Source organism: Mobula hypostoma, chromosome 20 (genome assembly GCF_963921235.1).
Source record: "Mobula hypostoma chromosome 20, sMobHyp1.1, whole genome shotgun sequence".
Taxonomy (NCBI): domain Eukaryota; kingdom Metazoa; phylum Chordata; class Chondrichthyes; order Myliobatiformes; family Myliobatidae; genus Mobula; species Mobula hypostoma.
This window is the reverse complement of record NC_086116.1, coordinates 21,401,183-21,416,095: the sequence shown is the minus strand read 5'-3', so window position 1 is coordinate 21,416,095 and position 14,913 is coordinate 21,401,183. Positions and strand designations below refer to the sequence as shown.

Below are 14,913 nucleotides of genomic sequence, written 5' to 3'. Positions count from 1 at the left end.
GCTGGAGGAACTCAGCCCATCAGGCAGCATCTATGAAAATTAATAGTCAACATATTGGGCCAAGATGCTTCTTCAGGACTGGAAAGGAAAGGGGAAGATGCTAGAATAAAAAGGTGGATGGGGAGAGGTAGGTGCTAGGTAAAGCCTTTTTCTCCAGCCCACCCACCTGGCTTCAGCTATCACCTTCCAGCTAGATTCCTTCCCCTCCTCCCCACCCTTTTTATACTGGCATCTTTCCCCTTCCTTTTCAGTCCTGAAGAAGGGTCTCGGCCTGAAACATCGACTGTCTATTCATTTCCATAGATGCTGCCTGATGCACTGAGTTCATCCAGCATTTTGTGTGTATTGCTTTGGATTTACAGCATCTGCAGACTTTCTCATCTTTATTCATATCCTTCTATAAAATTTGATTACAGAAAACTATGCCAAGTTACATTGCGCTCCGTTAAAAGACCCAGCAGGCGCTTTCTCCATTTGCCATTCCACAGTGGATTACTTGAAATATTATCAGGTAAGAATTCTGAGCAAATGTTACAACTTGTCTTTCATAATCCTGTTGTAGCATTTCACCTGAATTCGAAGATGGTGAATTTGAACTTGGGTCAGAAAACTGGGTTTAACATTAATCTTAATAATTCACTGTGGTACTGAAGTAGTACTTATGTGCTAAAGGTGCCACTATTTAGTTAAGGCCACACCTATCCTATTGATGAAAACAAAAGGGTACTTGGAGACACAAGAGAGACTGTAGACACTTGAAATCTGAAGCAATGCACACAAAGTGCTGGAGGAACTCAGCAGATCAGGCAACATCTATGGAGGGAAATGAACAGTCAATGTTTGGGGCTGAGAACTTTCATCGGGATTGGCCTGCTGAGTTCTTTCAGAGTTTGTGTGTGTTGATACCAAAGAGAACTTGCTGCTCTGTCCAATCCAGAGACTATGACCAATGTCACTAAATCAAAGAGTCTGATCATTTGCAATAGAGTTTGTAAGAGTTTATTGAGCACTCTTTCCTGAGCACATTTTCTGCACAGCAACATTTGATTGATCTGAAATAATTTGGAATGTCCTGAGGCCTTAAGCGCTAAATTTTTAAACTTTATTTAAAAGCATTATCCCTCTCTGTTACTGCAGTCTCTGTTAATGATCGAAAATCAACTCACCAGATCATCTGCGCAAAGATCAAATCTACTTTCTGCATCAAATATGAAATTTCTGCAGGGATTATTCCCTGTGTAACTCCCTTGTCCATTTGTCCCTCCCCACTGATCTCGCTCCTGGCACTTACCATTGCAAGTGGAACAAGTGCTACACCTGCCCATACACCTCCTCCCTCACTAGCATTCAGGGCCCCAGACAGTTCTTCCAGGTGAGGTGACACTTCACCTGTGAGCCTTTTGGGGCCATATACTGTGTTCAGTGCTCTTGGTGTGGCCTTCTGTATATCGGTGAGACCTGACGCAGATTGAGAGACCGCTTCACCAAGCAACACGCTCTGTCCGCCAGAAAAAGCAGAATCTCCCAGTGGTCACCCATTTTAATTCCACTTCCCAATCTCATTCCAACATGTCAGTCCTCTACTATCGTGATAAGGCCACACTCAGGTTGGAGGAGCAACACCTTGTATACCGTCTGCGTAGCATCCAATCTGATGGTATGAACAACAATTTCTCGAACTTCACCATTCCCTATTCCCATTCCCCTCTCACCTTATCTCTTTCCCTGCCTATTGCCTCCCTCTGGTGCTCCTCCCCCTTTTCTTTCTTCTGTCCTCTCCCATCAGATTACCCCTTCTCCAGCCCTGTATCTCTTTCACCAATCAACTTCTCAGCACCCTCCCAGTTTCACCTATCACCTACCACCTTGTACTTCTTCCTCCCCTCCCCACACATTCTTATTCCGACTCCTCATCTTTGTTTCTAGTCTGATGAAGGGTCTCGTCCCGAAACATCGACTATTTTAACTTTTTTCCATAGATGCTGCCTGGCCTGCTGAGTTCGTTCAGCATTTTGTGTGTGTTGCTTGGACTTCCACCATCTGCAGATTTTATCTTGTTTGAGATCAAATCTATTGAACACTACAGGCCCACCTTACAACGACCTGATTTTGGCACCGCCTATATTTACGAACGAGCATTTGGGAGACCAGCAAGATGAATTGGTCGGTTACTGCAGGGCAGCAGGCATCTTTTGAGAACTTGGTTTTTGCTTTGCTTTTAGTTAGTAGCACGGTGGGTTTTTTTTGGGTTTTTTTTTTCCTTTTCTCTATTGATATATATATAAAATTAGTATACTATTATGTTACCTTGGTATGTTATGTTTAAATTACATTGTTTGTAGTATTTTTTTTTGCATTAATATCTTCTGTAATTTTATTATATTCTAACAGTGTATTAGTGTCTATATGGCTTACCTTTTTGTATACCTATTCAATAAAAAGATTTAAAAAGAAAGAAAGAGAACTTGGTTCACTATCTCATTTCTGACTTGTGATCTGTTCAAGATACAGAAAGTCACAGGGACACAATGCTGTCATTCCCAAAGAGATGATCAAGAATAATAAATAGATTTCCTTAAAAAAAAACATTACTTATAAACCTGCAATATAGTAATTTGTTTTAAAATTCTTTCTAGATTTGTTTTTGTACATTATTAAATGACATTAAACAAATCTGCTGTGGATATATAATAATTACATTACAGACAGCATTTTCAAAGAAACCTCACAAATGTAATTTTTAATATTTATTTAGATGTGTGTGGCTGCTACCTGTGCCTGTGAGAACATCAACGACTGCCTGTGTGCAGCATTGGGAGCCTATGTCCATGAGTGTGCTGCTAATGGTGTCATCGTGAAAAACTGGACAAGAGACATTTGCAGTAAGTTTTGTCATTTCTTTCAGTAAAATAAATTAAGAAGAATTGAATTGAGCTTGTCAGGTAAGGGGATATTTCTTGTCCTACACCTATAAGTAATGGACTTGAATGTAATGCAAAGTGTGTTCTGAGCACCAACTTGTCTGCATCTGCCTGACCAATACAATAATCGCTCTCTGACATCTTCAGTTAGTCAGTGCTAATCTAGATCACAGGGACAATGCATCAGCTATAAATCACTTTACCATCCACTAAAAGCAGCCTTAGTCAGTGTTAGGAATTGGCCTAGATGTGGGAGCTGATGGGTGTCAGCCTCCATCACACCAATTGTAGACTATCCAAGAGGTTCTCTGCTAGGCTATGGGGAGGTGGGGGGAGAGAATTTCCAGATATCGAATCCACTCCTATTCTTCTGTACTTCAATCTTTTATCCCTGATTCCGCCTGGTTAATTCAACTTCAATAATAATTTTAACGCCTTATTCACACCATTGGTAATCCAGTGGAGAGTTTAGTTAAAGGCTGATGTGGATTCTTTTGCCTCCTATCTACCCATGCGTCCATCCCTCTGAATGAAGTGGTAGCCGTGTTTACCCTATCATACTGTACATCTCTCCATTTCATATATGAACAAACTTTCATCGATAATAAAATCTGTATATAGAGAGACCAATAAAGATTATTTTATCTTTGTTCATTAAATGGGCTGGCAAATCCTCCAGGAATGTTTCTTCAAATGTTTTTATTTCTGGATTTCACTACATGTTAGTGTGAATTGACAGCAAAGAAAACTAGGTGCAAGAAGTATCATTTCAGAACAAGTCAACACATTTTCTGATGTAAAATATCACAAAGTTGCTACTAATGTCTTTTTAAGTTCCAGTTGCATAGGATTAACTATTTGAAGCATTAAAATTTCTCTCCAGTATCATACTTCAAAGATTCAACGATTCAAAGCTTTGAATCTTTGAAGAATTAAAATGTCGCGAAATGTTAATGGATTGTAACTGTGATTGTGAAATGAAGACAAAATTATTTGAAAAGGATCTTGTACTTTCCTGGTGGACAATATATAATGAATAAACGCTTCTCGGGCTTCTAGCCGAGTAGAGGTATTGATTATAATTGATGTTTTGATGACAAACTCTGCCACCTTCATCATGGGTGATGCCTAATGATATAGCTCACAGCCAAGGTGTAAGGATTTATAATTTTAAAGGCTTTATTTCTTTTATTTCAATACAGATTGCTTTTTGTGTGCTAAAATAACTGGAAGGGTCAAATAATTAAAATATAGAAGTTAATTTCAGTAAAGTTTAGTATACATGTCTATAAGGACAGCTTCTCCCCCATCTACAAACGTTTGTATTTTCCCACTAGTTTGCTGAGATTTACATTGAGATGTATTTGAAGTGTCATTTTAAAGTTATCATTTTAGTGAACTTGATTTCCTCTGAAACTTAGCTCTATTACATCATTCCCTTTATCAATTAAACCATTTGACCTTTTGAACCTCAAACCAATCAACCTCCTCTTTTGTTTTTGCAAGCCCATTATTTCTCCGTTGCTGTGGCAAATTGCCACAAATCAAATACTTTGTAATTTCTGTCCCCCGATTTACCATCAGCTCTGATCACTTTCTTGTAGAAGAGTTTATAATTTTACAGGAGAAAAGAGATTTGTTGGATTTTATCATAACATACAATTCTGATGAAGGTATTGGTTACTTTTGCAGGAAAAATATGCGTCAACACTCAGGTCTTTGAAAATGACATGAGAGTCTGTAACCGTACCTGTAGATCACTAGCAGAGTATGATTACACGTGTGAAGTCAAGGATATTCCTGTGTTTGGCTGTGGCTGTGCTGAAGGAAGGTACATGAATAGTGCTGGAACGTGTGTTGATAAATCAGATTGCCCTTGTTACGCTGGTGAACTGGTTGTCAATAAAGGACAAAGTACGACAATAAATGGTAGAAATTGGTAAGTACCCCCAGAAAATTCTACAGACATTCATTAAACAACTAAATATCTGTCATAATATTATACTCTTTTTCTCCTTCAGTGAGTGTGAAAATGGGAAATTTTATTGTACTGCTGAACAACCAGTAGATGGAGCAACCAGTTCTAGAGCAACCAACAAAGGTGAGTAACTGCTTTATTTTTATTCCAGTGTGATTAGCATGAACAAGTAGAATGTTGTTTTTAAATATGTTTTCTTACCTAGAATGTCCGAATGGAAAACTGTACAATGATTGCTCCCAGACATCTGGAGGAAAACAGAGGTCATGCAGAACTCTGAATATGAATACTGTGAGTGATCCTCCTCTCTTTACCCTTCTATATTTTTTGGACTTTAATTTACAGCAACTAGGACTGAATAATTGCTGTAAGTTGTTTATCTGGCAAATTTTGCAGTTCTAAAGTACTTTATGCCAACAAGATGTAATCTGGAAGTAAATCAGTGTAAATTGGCGGATTGATTCCACAACTGCATGAGACTGGCTGCAGCTCAGTTCAGGGTCTCATATTTCCCGAGCTTTGCAAATGCGGTGAAACTTATGTTTGAAAATCAAATTAGAACAGTTCTCTGGAGGTAAGGCAAACATTCCAGTTTCAAGGAATCTGAGTTTTGTAGCCGTACTCCTCCAAGGATGTGTAACAGCATCTCTGTGTCTGGGCAGAGTTCTGTCTGCCTTTGACTCTACAATGGTTCAATTAAAATCATCAATATATAAATTCAATTCCATAAATTCAAATAAATTCACTGATGGATACAAACAACTTTGCTCAATATGAAAATTACATCTTCTTCCTCATAAAAATAATGACTTTGCCAGAAACCTTGCAGATTGAAGCCATGGAAATCTGCACTGTTTGTTTCTCAAAGCACCTATTACATGGACCACCCTCATTAGGTCACCCTTAGTGTGGAGGAGCGTCAACTTAAATTCCATTTGGGTAGCCTTCAACCTGATGGCTTGAATATTGATTTCTCTTTCCAGTAAACAAGTTTCCTCCCCCCTTACCCCACCTTCAACTCCCTCTCCATCTCCCTTCCTCTGTTCCCCACTCTAACTCTTACCTCCTCTTACCTGCATATTACTTCCCTGGTTCCCCTCCTCCCCTCCTCCTTCCCTTTCTCCTATGGTCCATACTCCTCTCCTATCAAATTCCTTCTTCTCCAGCCCTTGACCTTTTCCACCCACCTAGCTTCACTTATCACCTTCCAGCTAGCCTCTTTCCTCCCCCTCCTCCACCTGTTTTTTATTCTGGCATCTTCCCTCTTCTTTCTCAGCCTTGAAGAAGGGTCTCAACCAGAAACATCGACTGTTTATTCATTTCCATGGATGCTGCCCGACCTGCTAAGTTCCCCCAGCATTTTGTGTGTGTTGTTTTGGAAATTTTTTTCCAGCAACTGCAGAATTCCTTGTATTTATAACTATATGAAAACTTGATTTAGGTAAAGACAAATCACTCATGTACTGCTGGCTGTGTCTGTCCTGATGATCTTGTGGAAGACGAGAATGGAAGATGCATCCCTGCTGAGCAGTGTCCCTGTCTGTTTGGAGGAGAAAATTATCCTTCTGGAAAAATAATTGACACAAACTGCAAACAATGGTGAGTCAAAAATTATTCAAAATTTGGAGAGAAAGTCACACAACTATTTTGAGATTGTCCAAGGAGCAAACATCTGATTCCGTATCCACTCTCCTGACTCCATTCTGCTTGTGGCAATAACAAATAAAAGTTCTCTGGTGCCAAAAATGTTGTAAAGATCAGCAGTAGGTCGAATCACAAGCTGAAATACCCAGTTCTTGGCTGGGTTTAAAAATAACAATTCATAATTGAATTTTCAAAATATTGAAAAGATGGGTTGCATGGGTGGCAGGTTAATTAGTCATTGTAAATTGTCCCATGATTAGGCTAGGGTTAAATCGAAGGTTGCTGGGCAGCGGGGCCTTCTCCGTGCTGTATCTCAATCAATAAGAGAAATAAATCTATTCCATTGGGATGGAGCATTGCTACACTGCAACAGTGAAGCAAAACAGGTGGATTTATGTAATAGGCTCCAAAAGTAGGGCTACCATTGGCTGACAGAAACATTTTCCATATATTCAGCAGCCAATATTATAATACTATTAGTTTATCAACATATTATTTCTTATGTTTATTCTATTACAGTACATGTGAAACTGGAAGATGGAAATGCACTGAAAACAAATGTCTAAAGACCTGCCAGGTGTATGGAGATGGTCAATATATAACCTTTGATGGAAAAAGATACATGTTTGATGGCAGTTGTGAATACGTGCTTGTTCAGGTAAACAAGAATAAATGTGACTGGAAATGCTGTTTTAATGATCAATTGCATCTATTAAAACTATTTAAGTGCTTCTCTTGAACTATTGAAATAATTTGTAGATTAGATTAGATCAGTTGATATGCATTAAGTGTTTCATCTATGTACAGATTTGCTTCTACTTCTCAACCCAGTGGCAACGTATTCATTATACTAATATTTTCAATTTAGTTAATTTCTTGGTGACATCTTCTTAACTTGTACTTCTGTCCATTGATTTTGAGTTTGGAGTGTCAAGGTAGAAATAAGCCACGCACATGGGATTTAAGACAAAGTGAAAGTTTACCATGCAACCTGTTCACGGGCTCTTTGCAAGAACTGCCTGATAATGGAAAAGAATCTGGCATACATGACGAATAAACTCTTCTGGGGCTTTCAGATATCGATTGTAATGAATGTTTCAATGACAGACTCTGCCATCTTCATCAGGACAGGATGCACGGTTGGAACCCACTTCAAGGAGCACAGGAGGTCTATACGTTTGGGTTACCTGTACAAAACAGTGGTAGCAGAACATTGTACAATTGACTTTGATGGCACAAAACTACTGTGCCATGCTAATGACTTTTGGGGTTGCCTGGTAAAGGAAGTCATTGAAATAAAACTAGAGGAAAAGAATTTTAACAAAGCCGAAGGTCTTACTCTAAGAACTAGAATTTGATGGTAAACAAGGTGAGAGGGCGGAAACCTGATTCGATGAGGACTATCCAATCAGGAGGGGCAGACTATAGGGTTATAAGTACCACCAGACTAGACATGCCCAGGCATTAGCCCTGATGAAGATGGCAGAGTAAGTCATCAAAACATTGGTTATAATCGATACCTGTAGCTGGCTGGAAACCTGAGCCATACCTTTTTGTTCATTTGCTCATCTCTTCCATGCAACCTCTTCATCTCTTCTCCCATTGTGTTCTTCTGTCCCTCTGGTTTTCACATTGTGTTCTACAACTCATTCTTCCTGTTCTGCTTATTTTACCCTGCTAGTTAATGAACTAAACAGGTTTCACTTCTCCAGGTGATTCCAGTGATATTGACTGGAAATCTTGGCTTGCTGAGAATTTGCATTTGATTTCCCGTTTTAACTGTAGACCAGACAACTTGTGCTGGATGAGATAAAATTTGAAGAAATGAATGAGCAGATACTGGTAGAGTACAGGGTACAAAGTTACTAATAACAGCTCACGTTTGTACGTTGGGGAAAAATGGGCAAAAATTGCAAAGAAGATTCAGATTTTTGACTTCTTCTATCTAGGCAATAAACACAAAATGCTGAAGGAGCTCAGCAGGTCATGCAGGATCTATGGAAAGGAATAAACAGTTGACATTTCAGGCTGGGACCCTTCATCAGGACTGGAAAAAAAGATGAGAAGTTAGAGTAAAAAAGTGGGGGGAGGGGACCTTGTACTTCTTCCTCCCTCCCCCCGCCGACTTCTTACTCTGATTTCTCATCTGCTTTGAAACATCAACGGTTTATTCATTTCCAGAGATGCTGCCTAGCTTGTTGAGTTCCTCCAGCATTTTCAATGTGTGCCTTGGATTTCCAGCATCTGTAGATTTCTTTGTGTTTATGATTTTCTTTGTGTGTTTTTTTTTGTTTTTCAACATTCCAGTAAATCCTTGGCAATTTAGCAAGGTGAGGGGACACTGGATATAAAAATAACGTTGTGGTAACATATTCTTAATACTTATTTCTTCAACTTAGTTCATTTTTTGGTGATATCTTCTCAGTGTCCTTCTCTCCATTGATCTACATGGGATCAAACTGATGTGCAAATGCTATTGGTTAAAATAAGGCTTTTGGGAAAACTATTCACTTCAGAAGCAAAATACTCATTTCTATGGTTCCTAGCAAGCAAGCATGAAAGCCTTTCTTCTTGAATATTTACTTGTATCTTTCTGTTTAGGACTACTGCAATCAAGGAGAAGGAATATTCCAAATTTTAACAGAAAGTGTTCTATGTTGTGAAAATGGTGTGACATGCTCAAGAAACATCAAAGTTTTATTTGCGGTCTGTATCTTTAAATTTAACTTTGAATAATTCATACCCATATATTTGTGTGTAAAAAGTCATGAGGCTGTGACGAAAAAAATGTCAATAGATCTGTGGCGTTTGAAGTTTTCATAGAAACATAGAAAATCTACAGCACAATACAGGCCCTTCGGCCCACAAAGTTGTGCTGAACACGTCCCTACCTTAGAAATTACTAGGCTTACCCATAGTCCTCCATTTTTCTAAGCTCCATGTACCTATCCAAAAGTCTCTTAAAAGACCTTATCATATCCGCCTCCACCACCGTTGCCGGCAGCCCATTCCACACACTCACCACTCTCTGTGTAAAAAAAACTTACCCCTGATATCTCCTCTGCACCTTAAACCTGTGCCCTCTTGTGGCAGCCATTTCAGCCCTGAGAAAAAGCCTCTGACTATCCACACGATCAATACCTCTCATCATCTTATACACCTCTATCAGTCACCTCTCATTCTCCGTTACTCCAAGGAGAAAGTGCCAAGTTCACTCAACCAGTTTTCATAAGGCATGCACCCCAATCCAGGTAACATCCTTGTAAATCTCCTCTGCACCCTTTCTATGGTTTCCACATCCTTCCTGTAGTGAGGCGACCAGAACTGAGCACAGCACTCCAAGTGGGGTCTGACCAGGGTCCTATATAGCTGCAACATTATCTCTCGGCTTCTAAATTCAATTCCACGATTGATGAAGGCCAATACTCTGTAAGCCTTCTTAACCACAGAGTCAACCTGCACAGCTGCTTTGAGAGTCCTATTGACTCGGACCTCAAGATCCCTCTGATCCTCCACACTGCCAAGAGTCTTACCATTAATACTATATTCTGCTATCATATTTGACCTACCAAAATGAACCACCTCACACTTATCTGGGTTGAAATCCACCTGCCACTTCTCAGTTTTGCATCCTATCAATGTCCCGTTGTAACCTCTGACAGCCCTCCACACTATCCACAACACCCCCAACCTTTGTGTCATCAGCAAACTTACTAACCCATCTCTCCACTTCCTCATCCAGGTCATTTATAAAAATCACAAAGAGTAAGGGTCCCAGAACAGATCCCTGAGGCACACCACTGGTCACTGACCTCCATGCAGAATATAACCCATCTACAACCACTCTTTGCCTTCTGTGGGCAAGCCAGCTCTGGATCCACAAGGCAATGTCCCCTGAGATCCCATGCCTCCTTACTTTCTCAATAAGCCTTGCATGGGGTACCTTATCAAATGCCTTACTGAAATCCATATACACTACATCTACTACTCTTCCTTCATCAATGTGTTTTGTCACATCCTCAAAAAACTCAAATAGGCTCATAAGGCATGACCTGCCCTTGACAAAGCTATGCTGACTGTTCCTAATCATATTATACCTCTCCAAATGTTCATAAATCCTGCCTCTCAGGATTTTCTCCATCAACTTATCAACCACTGAAGTAAGACTCACTAGTCTATAATTTCCTGGGCTAATTCTACTTCCTTTCCTGAATAAGGGAAAAATATCCACAACCTTCCAATCTTCCGGAACCTCTCCTGTCCCCATTGATGATGCAAAGATCATCGCCAGAGGCTCAGCAATCTCCTCCCTTGCCTCCCACAGTAGTCTGGGGTATATCTCATCCTATCCCAGTGACTTATCCAACTTGACAGTCATCACTACAATCACCAAGATCCTTTTCCATAGTGAATACTGAAGTAAAGTGTTCATTAAGTACCTCTGCTATTTCCTCTGGTTCCATACACACTTTCCCACTGTCACACTTGATAGGTCCTATTCTTTCACATCTTATCCTCTTGCTCTTCACATACTTGTAGAATGCCTTGGGGTTGTCCTTAATCCTGCCCACCAAGGCCTTCTCATGACCCCTTCTGGCTCTCCTAATTTCCTTCTTAAGCTCCTTCCTGTTAGCCTTATAACCTTCTAGATCTCTAACATTACCTAGCTCTCTGAACCTTTCGTAAGCTTTTTTTATCTTCTTGATTAGATTCACTACAGCCTTTGTACACCACGGTTCCTGTACCCTACCATACTTTCCCTGTCTCATTGGAACGTACCTATGCAGAACTCCACACAAGTATCCCCTGAACATTTGCCACATTTCTTCTGTACCTTTCCCTGAGAACATCTGTCCCCAATTTAAGCTTCCAAGTTCCTGCCTGATAGCCTCATAATTCCCCTTACTCCAATTAAACGCTTTTCTAACTTGTCTGTTCCTAACTCTGTCCAACGCTATTGTAAAGGAGATAGAATTATGATCACCATCTCCAAAATGCTCTCCCACTGAGAGATCTGACAACTGTCCAGGTTCATTTCCCAATACCAGTTTAAGTACAACCTCTCCTTTTGTAGGCTTATCTACATATTGTGTCAAGAAACCTTCCTGAACACACCTAACAAACTCCACCCCATCTAAACCCCTTGCTCTAGGGAGAAGCCAATCGATACTTGGGAAATTAAAATCTCCCACCACAGCAACTCTGTTATTATTACACCTTCCCAGGATCTGTTTCCCTATCTGCTCCTCAATATCCCTGTTACTACTGAGTGGCCTATAAAAAACACCCAGTAGCATTATTGACCCCTTCCTGTTCCTAACCTCCACTCACAGAGACTCCGTATACAATACCTCTGTGATGTCCAACTTTTCTGCAGCTGTGACACTATCTCTAATCAACAGTGCCACGCCCCCACCTCTTTTGCTTCCCTCCTTGTCTTTTCTGAAACATCTAAGACCTGGCACTTGAAGTAACCATTCCTGTCCCTGAGCCATCCAAGTCTCTGTAATGGCCACCACATCATAGCTCCAAGTACTGATCCACGCTCTAAGCTCATCTGCTTTGTTCACAATACTCCTTGCGTTAAAATAGACACATCTCAAACCATTGGTCTGAGTGCGTCCCTTCTCTATTACCTGCCTACTGCCTATCCTCTCTGTCTCCAAGCTTTCTCTATTTGTGAGCCAACCGCCTCTTCCCCAGTCTCTTCAGTTCAGTTCCCACCCCCCAACAATTCTAGTTTAAACTCTCCCCAGTAGCCTTAGTAAACCTCCCCACCAGGATATTGGTCCCCCTGGGATTCAAGTGCAACCCGTCCTTTTGTACAGGTCACATCTGCCCCAAAAGAGGTTCCAATGATCTAGAAATCTGAATCTCTGCCCCCTGCTCCAATCCTTCAGCCACGCATTTATCCTCCACCTCATTCTATTCCTATACTCAGTGTTACGTGGCACAGGCAGTACATCCCGAGATTAATACCTTTGCGGTCCTGCTTCTCAACTTCCTTACTAACTCCCTATAGTCTTTTTTCAGGACCTCTTCCCTTTTCCTACCTATGTCATTGGTACCAATATGTATCATGACCTCTGGCTGTTCTCCCTCCTACTGCAGGATATCGAGGTATAATACGATTAGGGCCCTGGCACCTGGGAGGCAAACTACCATCCAAGTTTCTTTCCTTTGTCCACAGAATCACCTGTCTGACCCCCTAACTATAGAGTCCCCTATCACTACTGCCTTTCTCTTCCTTTCCCTACCCTTCTGAGCCACAGGGCCGGACTCCAAGCCAGAGGCACGGCCACTGTTGCTTCTTCCAGGTAGGCTGTCCCCCTCAACAGTACTCAAACAAGAGTACTTATTGTTCAGGGGTATAGCCACAGGGGTAGTCTCTAGTACCTGACTCTTCCCCTTCCCTCTCCTGACTGTTACCCACTTGTCTGTCCCCTGTGGCCCTGCTGTAACCACCTGCCTTTAACTCCTTTCTATCACCTCCTCGCTCTCCCTGACCAGATGAAGGTCATCGGGCTGCAACTCCAGTTCTCTAATGCAGTCCTTTGGGAGCTGCAGCTCAACACACTGGGTGCAGATATGGCCGTCCGGGAGGCTGGGAGACTCCAGAACTTCTCACATCTGACACCGAGCACAGAACACTGGCCTCACACGCATACTTCTACCTTTCCGCAATTAACACACGTAAACCTACCTCGCCTCGTCCCGTTACCGCCAAAGCCCTATTACTCTGCTACCCTCTCATTCTACTGCCCGCTGGATATGGCAGTCTTCTTTTTAACTTTTCCCACTCTACTAGCTGACGTCACGTGCCCGCGCAGTCTTGCCTTTCTTTACCCCTGAGTAGTAAAATGCCTCCTCTCCGAAAATCCTTAGCTGTTCCTCTCGCAGCCTTCTTGCTTCGAATCTAGTTGGGTGCAAACGTTACTGAAGTTCTTTACTACTTATCACACTTGTACAACTGTCACAAGCTAAAATTCAGAAGGATCCTTTTCATTTTAAAAGAGTAAATGGTTGCAGTCTGTTGAGAAAACAATTGCAGTCACACCTCTCAGGAAATACCCATCATATCACCCCCAATAATTAACTTTGTAGCATGTTGCTTTCCAAACCAATCAATTATTTCCTTGACCATTCTAATGCTCATTTGCTACATAATGATCAGAATTATTATCACTGTCATTTCTGATATGAAATTTGTTGCTTTGCCACAGCAGTGTAGTGCTAAGACATAAAAATCAGAGAATTACAAAAACAATAAACGGTGCTAAATAAGGACGAATGAGGTAGTGTTCATTGGCCATTCAGAAAACTCATGGTGGAGGGGAAGATGCTATTTCGAATCGATGAGTGTGGGTCTTCAGGCTCCAGTACCTCTTAAAGATGTCCTCAATGGTGGGGAGGGTTGTGCCCATGATGGGACTGGTTGAGTCTACCACACTCTGTGATTCTGTGCATCGGCCCGCCATGCCAGTCTGTGATGCAACCAAACAGAATGCTCTCCACTGGACTTCCATGCAAATTTGCAAGTCTTATGCGACATGCCAGCTTGCCGCAAACTCCTAATGAAGTGAGCCACTGATGGACGTTATTCAGGATTGCATCAGGTACTAGGCCCAGGACAGATCTTCTGAGATTTTGACACCCAAGAGCTTAAATCTGCTCACCCTTTCTACCGCTAACCCCTCAATGAGGATTGCTGTGTTCTCTTGACTTCCCCTTCCTGAGGTCTGCAATCACTTCCTTGGTCTTGCTGAACTTAAATGCAAGGCAATTTTTGTGACACCACTCAACCAGCTAATCAATCTCTCCCCTGTATGCTTCCTCGTTGCCACCTGCAATTTTCCAACAACAGTGATGTCATCAATGAATTTATAGATGGCATTTCAGCTGTGCATAGCCACACAGTCATGAGTGTAGAGAGAATAGAGCACTCATCTTGAAGTTGCCTCGGTGTTGATTGTCAGTGAAGAGGAGATATTACTGATCCTTACTGATTGTGGTCCCCTGATGAGGAAAATGAGGATCTAATTGCAAAGGGTGGGACAGAGGTTCATGTTTAGAAGCTTGAAGATTAGTACTAAGGGAATGATGGTATTGAATTCCAACTTGTAATTGATAAACAGCAGCCTGTCATATGTTTTGTTGTTATCTTAGTTCTCCAAAACAGAGGAGAGCCAGTGAGCTTGTGTTTGCCTTTTGCAGCTGTAGGGGAATTTCATTTGGTCTAGGTTTTTGCTCAAGCAGAACTTATTCCTGCCAGCACCACCCTCAGGAAGCACTTCATTATGGTAGATATGAGTGCTTCTAGTTAATAGTCGCTGAGGCAGCTGGCCCTACTCTTCAAGGCACCAGTGTAAT

At 41.3% G+C, this 14,913-nt stretch overlaps 1 protein-coding gene across 1 annotated transcript in view; it reads left to right on the top strand.

The window, feature by feature from the left end:
• LOC134359598 (mucin-5AC-like) overlaps window positions 1-14,913 on the top strand; it is a 196,743-nt gene that overhangs the window by 91,840 nt on the left and 89,990 nt on the right. Inside the window, exons 13-20 of the mRNA XM_063073094.1 lie at window positions 417-511; window positions 2,756-2,882; window positions 4,614-4,860; window positions 4,943-5,022; window positions 5,105-5,190; window positions 6,341-6,498; window positions 7,063-7,201; window positions 9,145-9,249. Of these exons, the coding sequence (XP_062929164.1) occupies window positions 417-511; window positions 2,756-2,882; window positions 4,614-4,860; window positions 4,943-5,022; window positions 5,105-5,190; window positions 6,341-6,498; window positions 7,063-7,201; window positions 9,145-9,249 (1,037 nt within the window). The remainder of the gene's footprint in view (window positions 1-416; window positions 512-2,755; window positions 2,883-4,613; window positions 4,861-4,942; window positions 5,023-5,104; window positions 5,191-6,340; window positions 6,499-7,062; window positions 7,202-9,144; window positions 9,250-14,913) is intronic.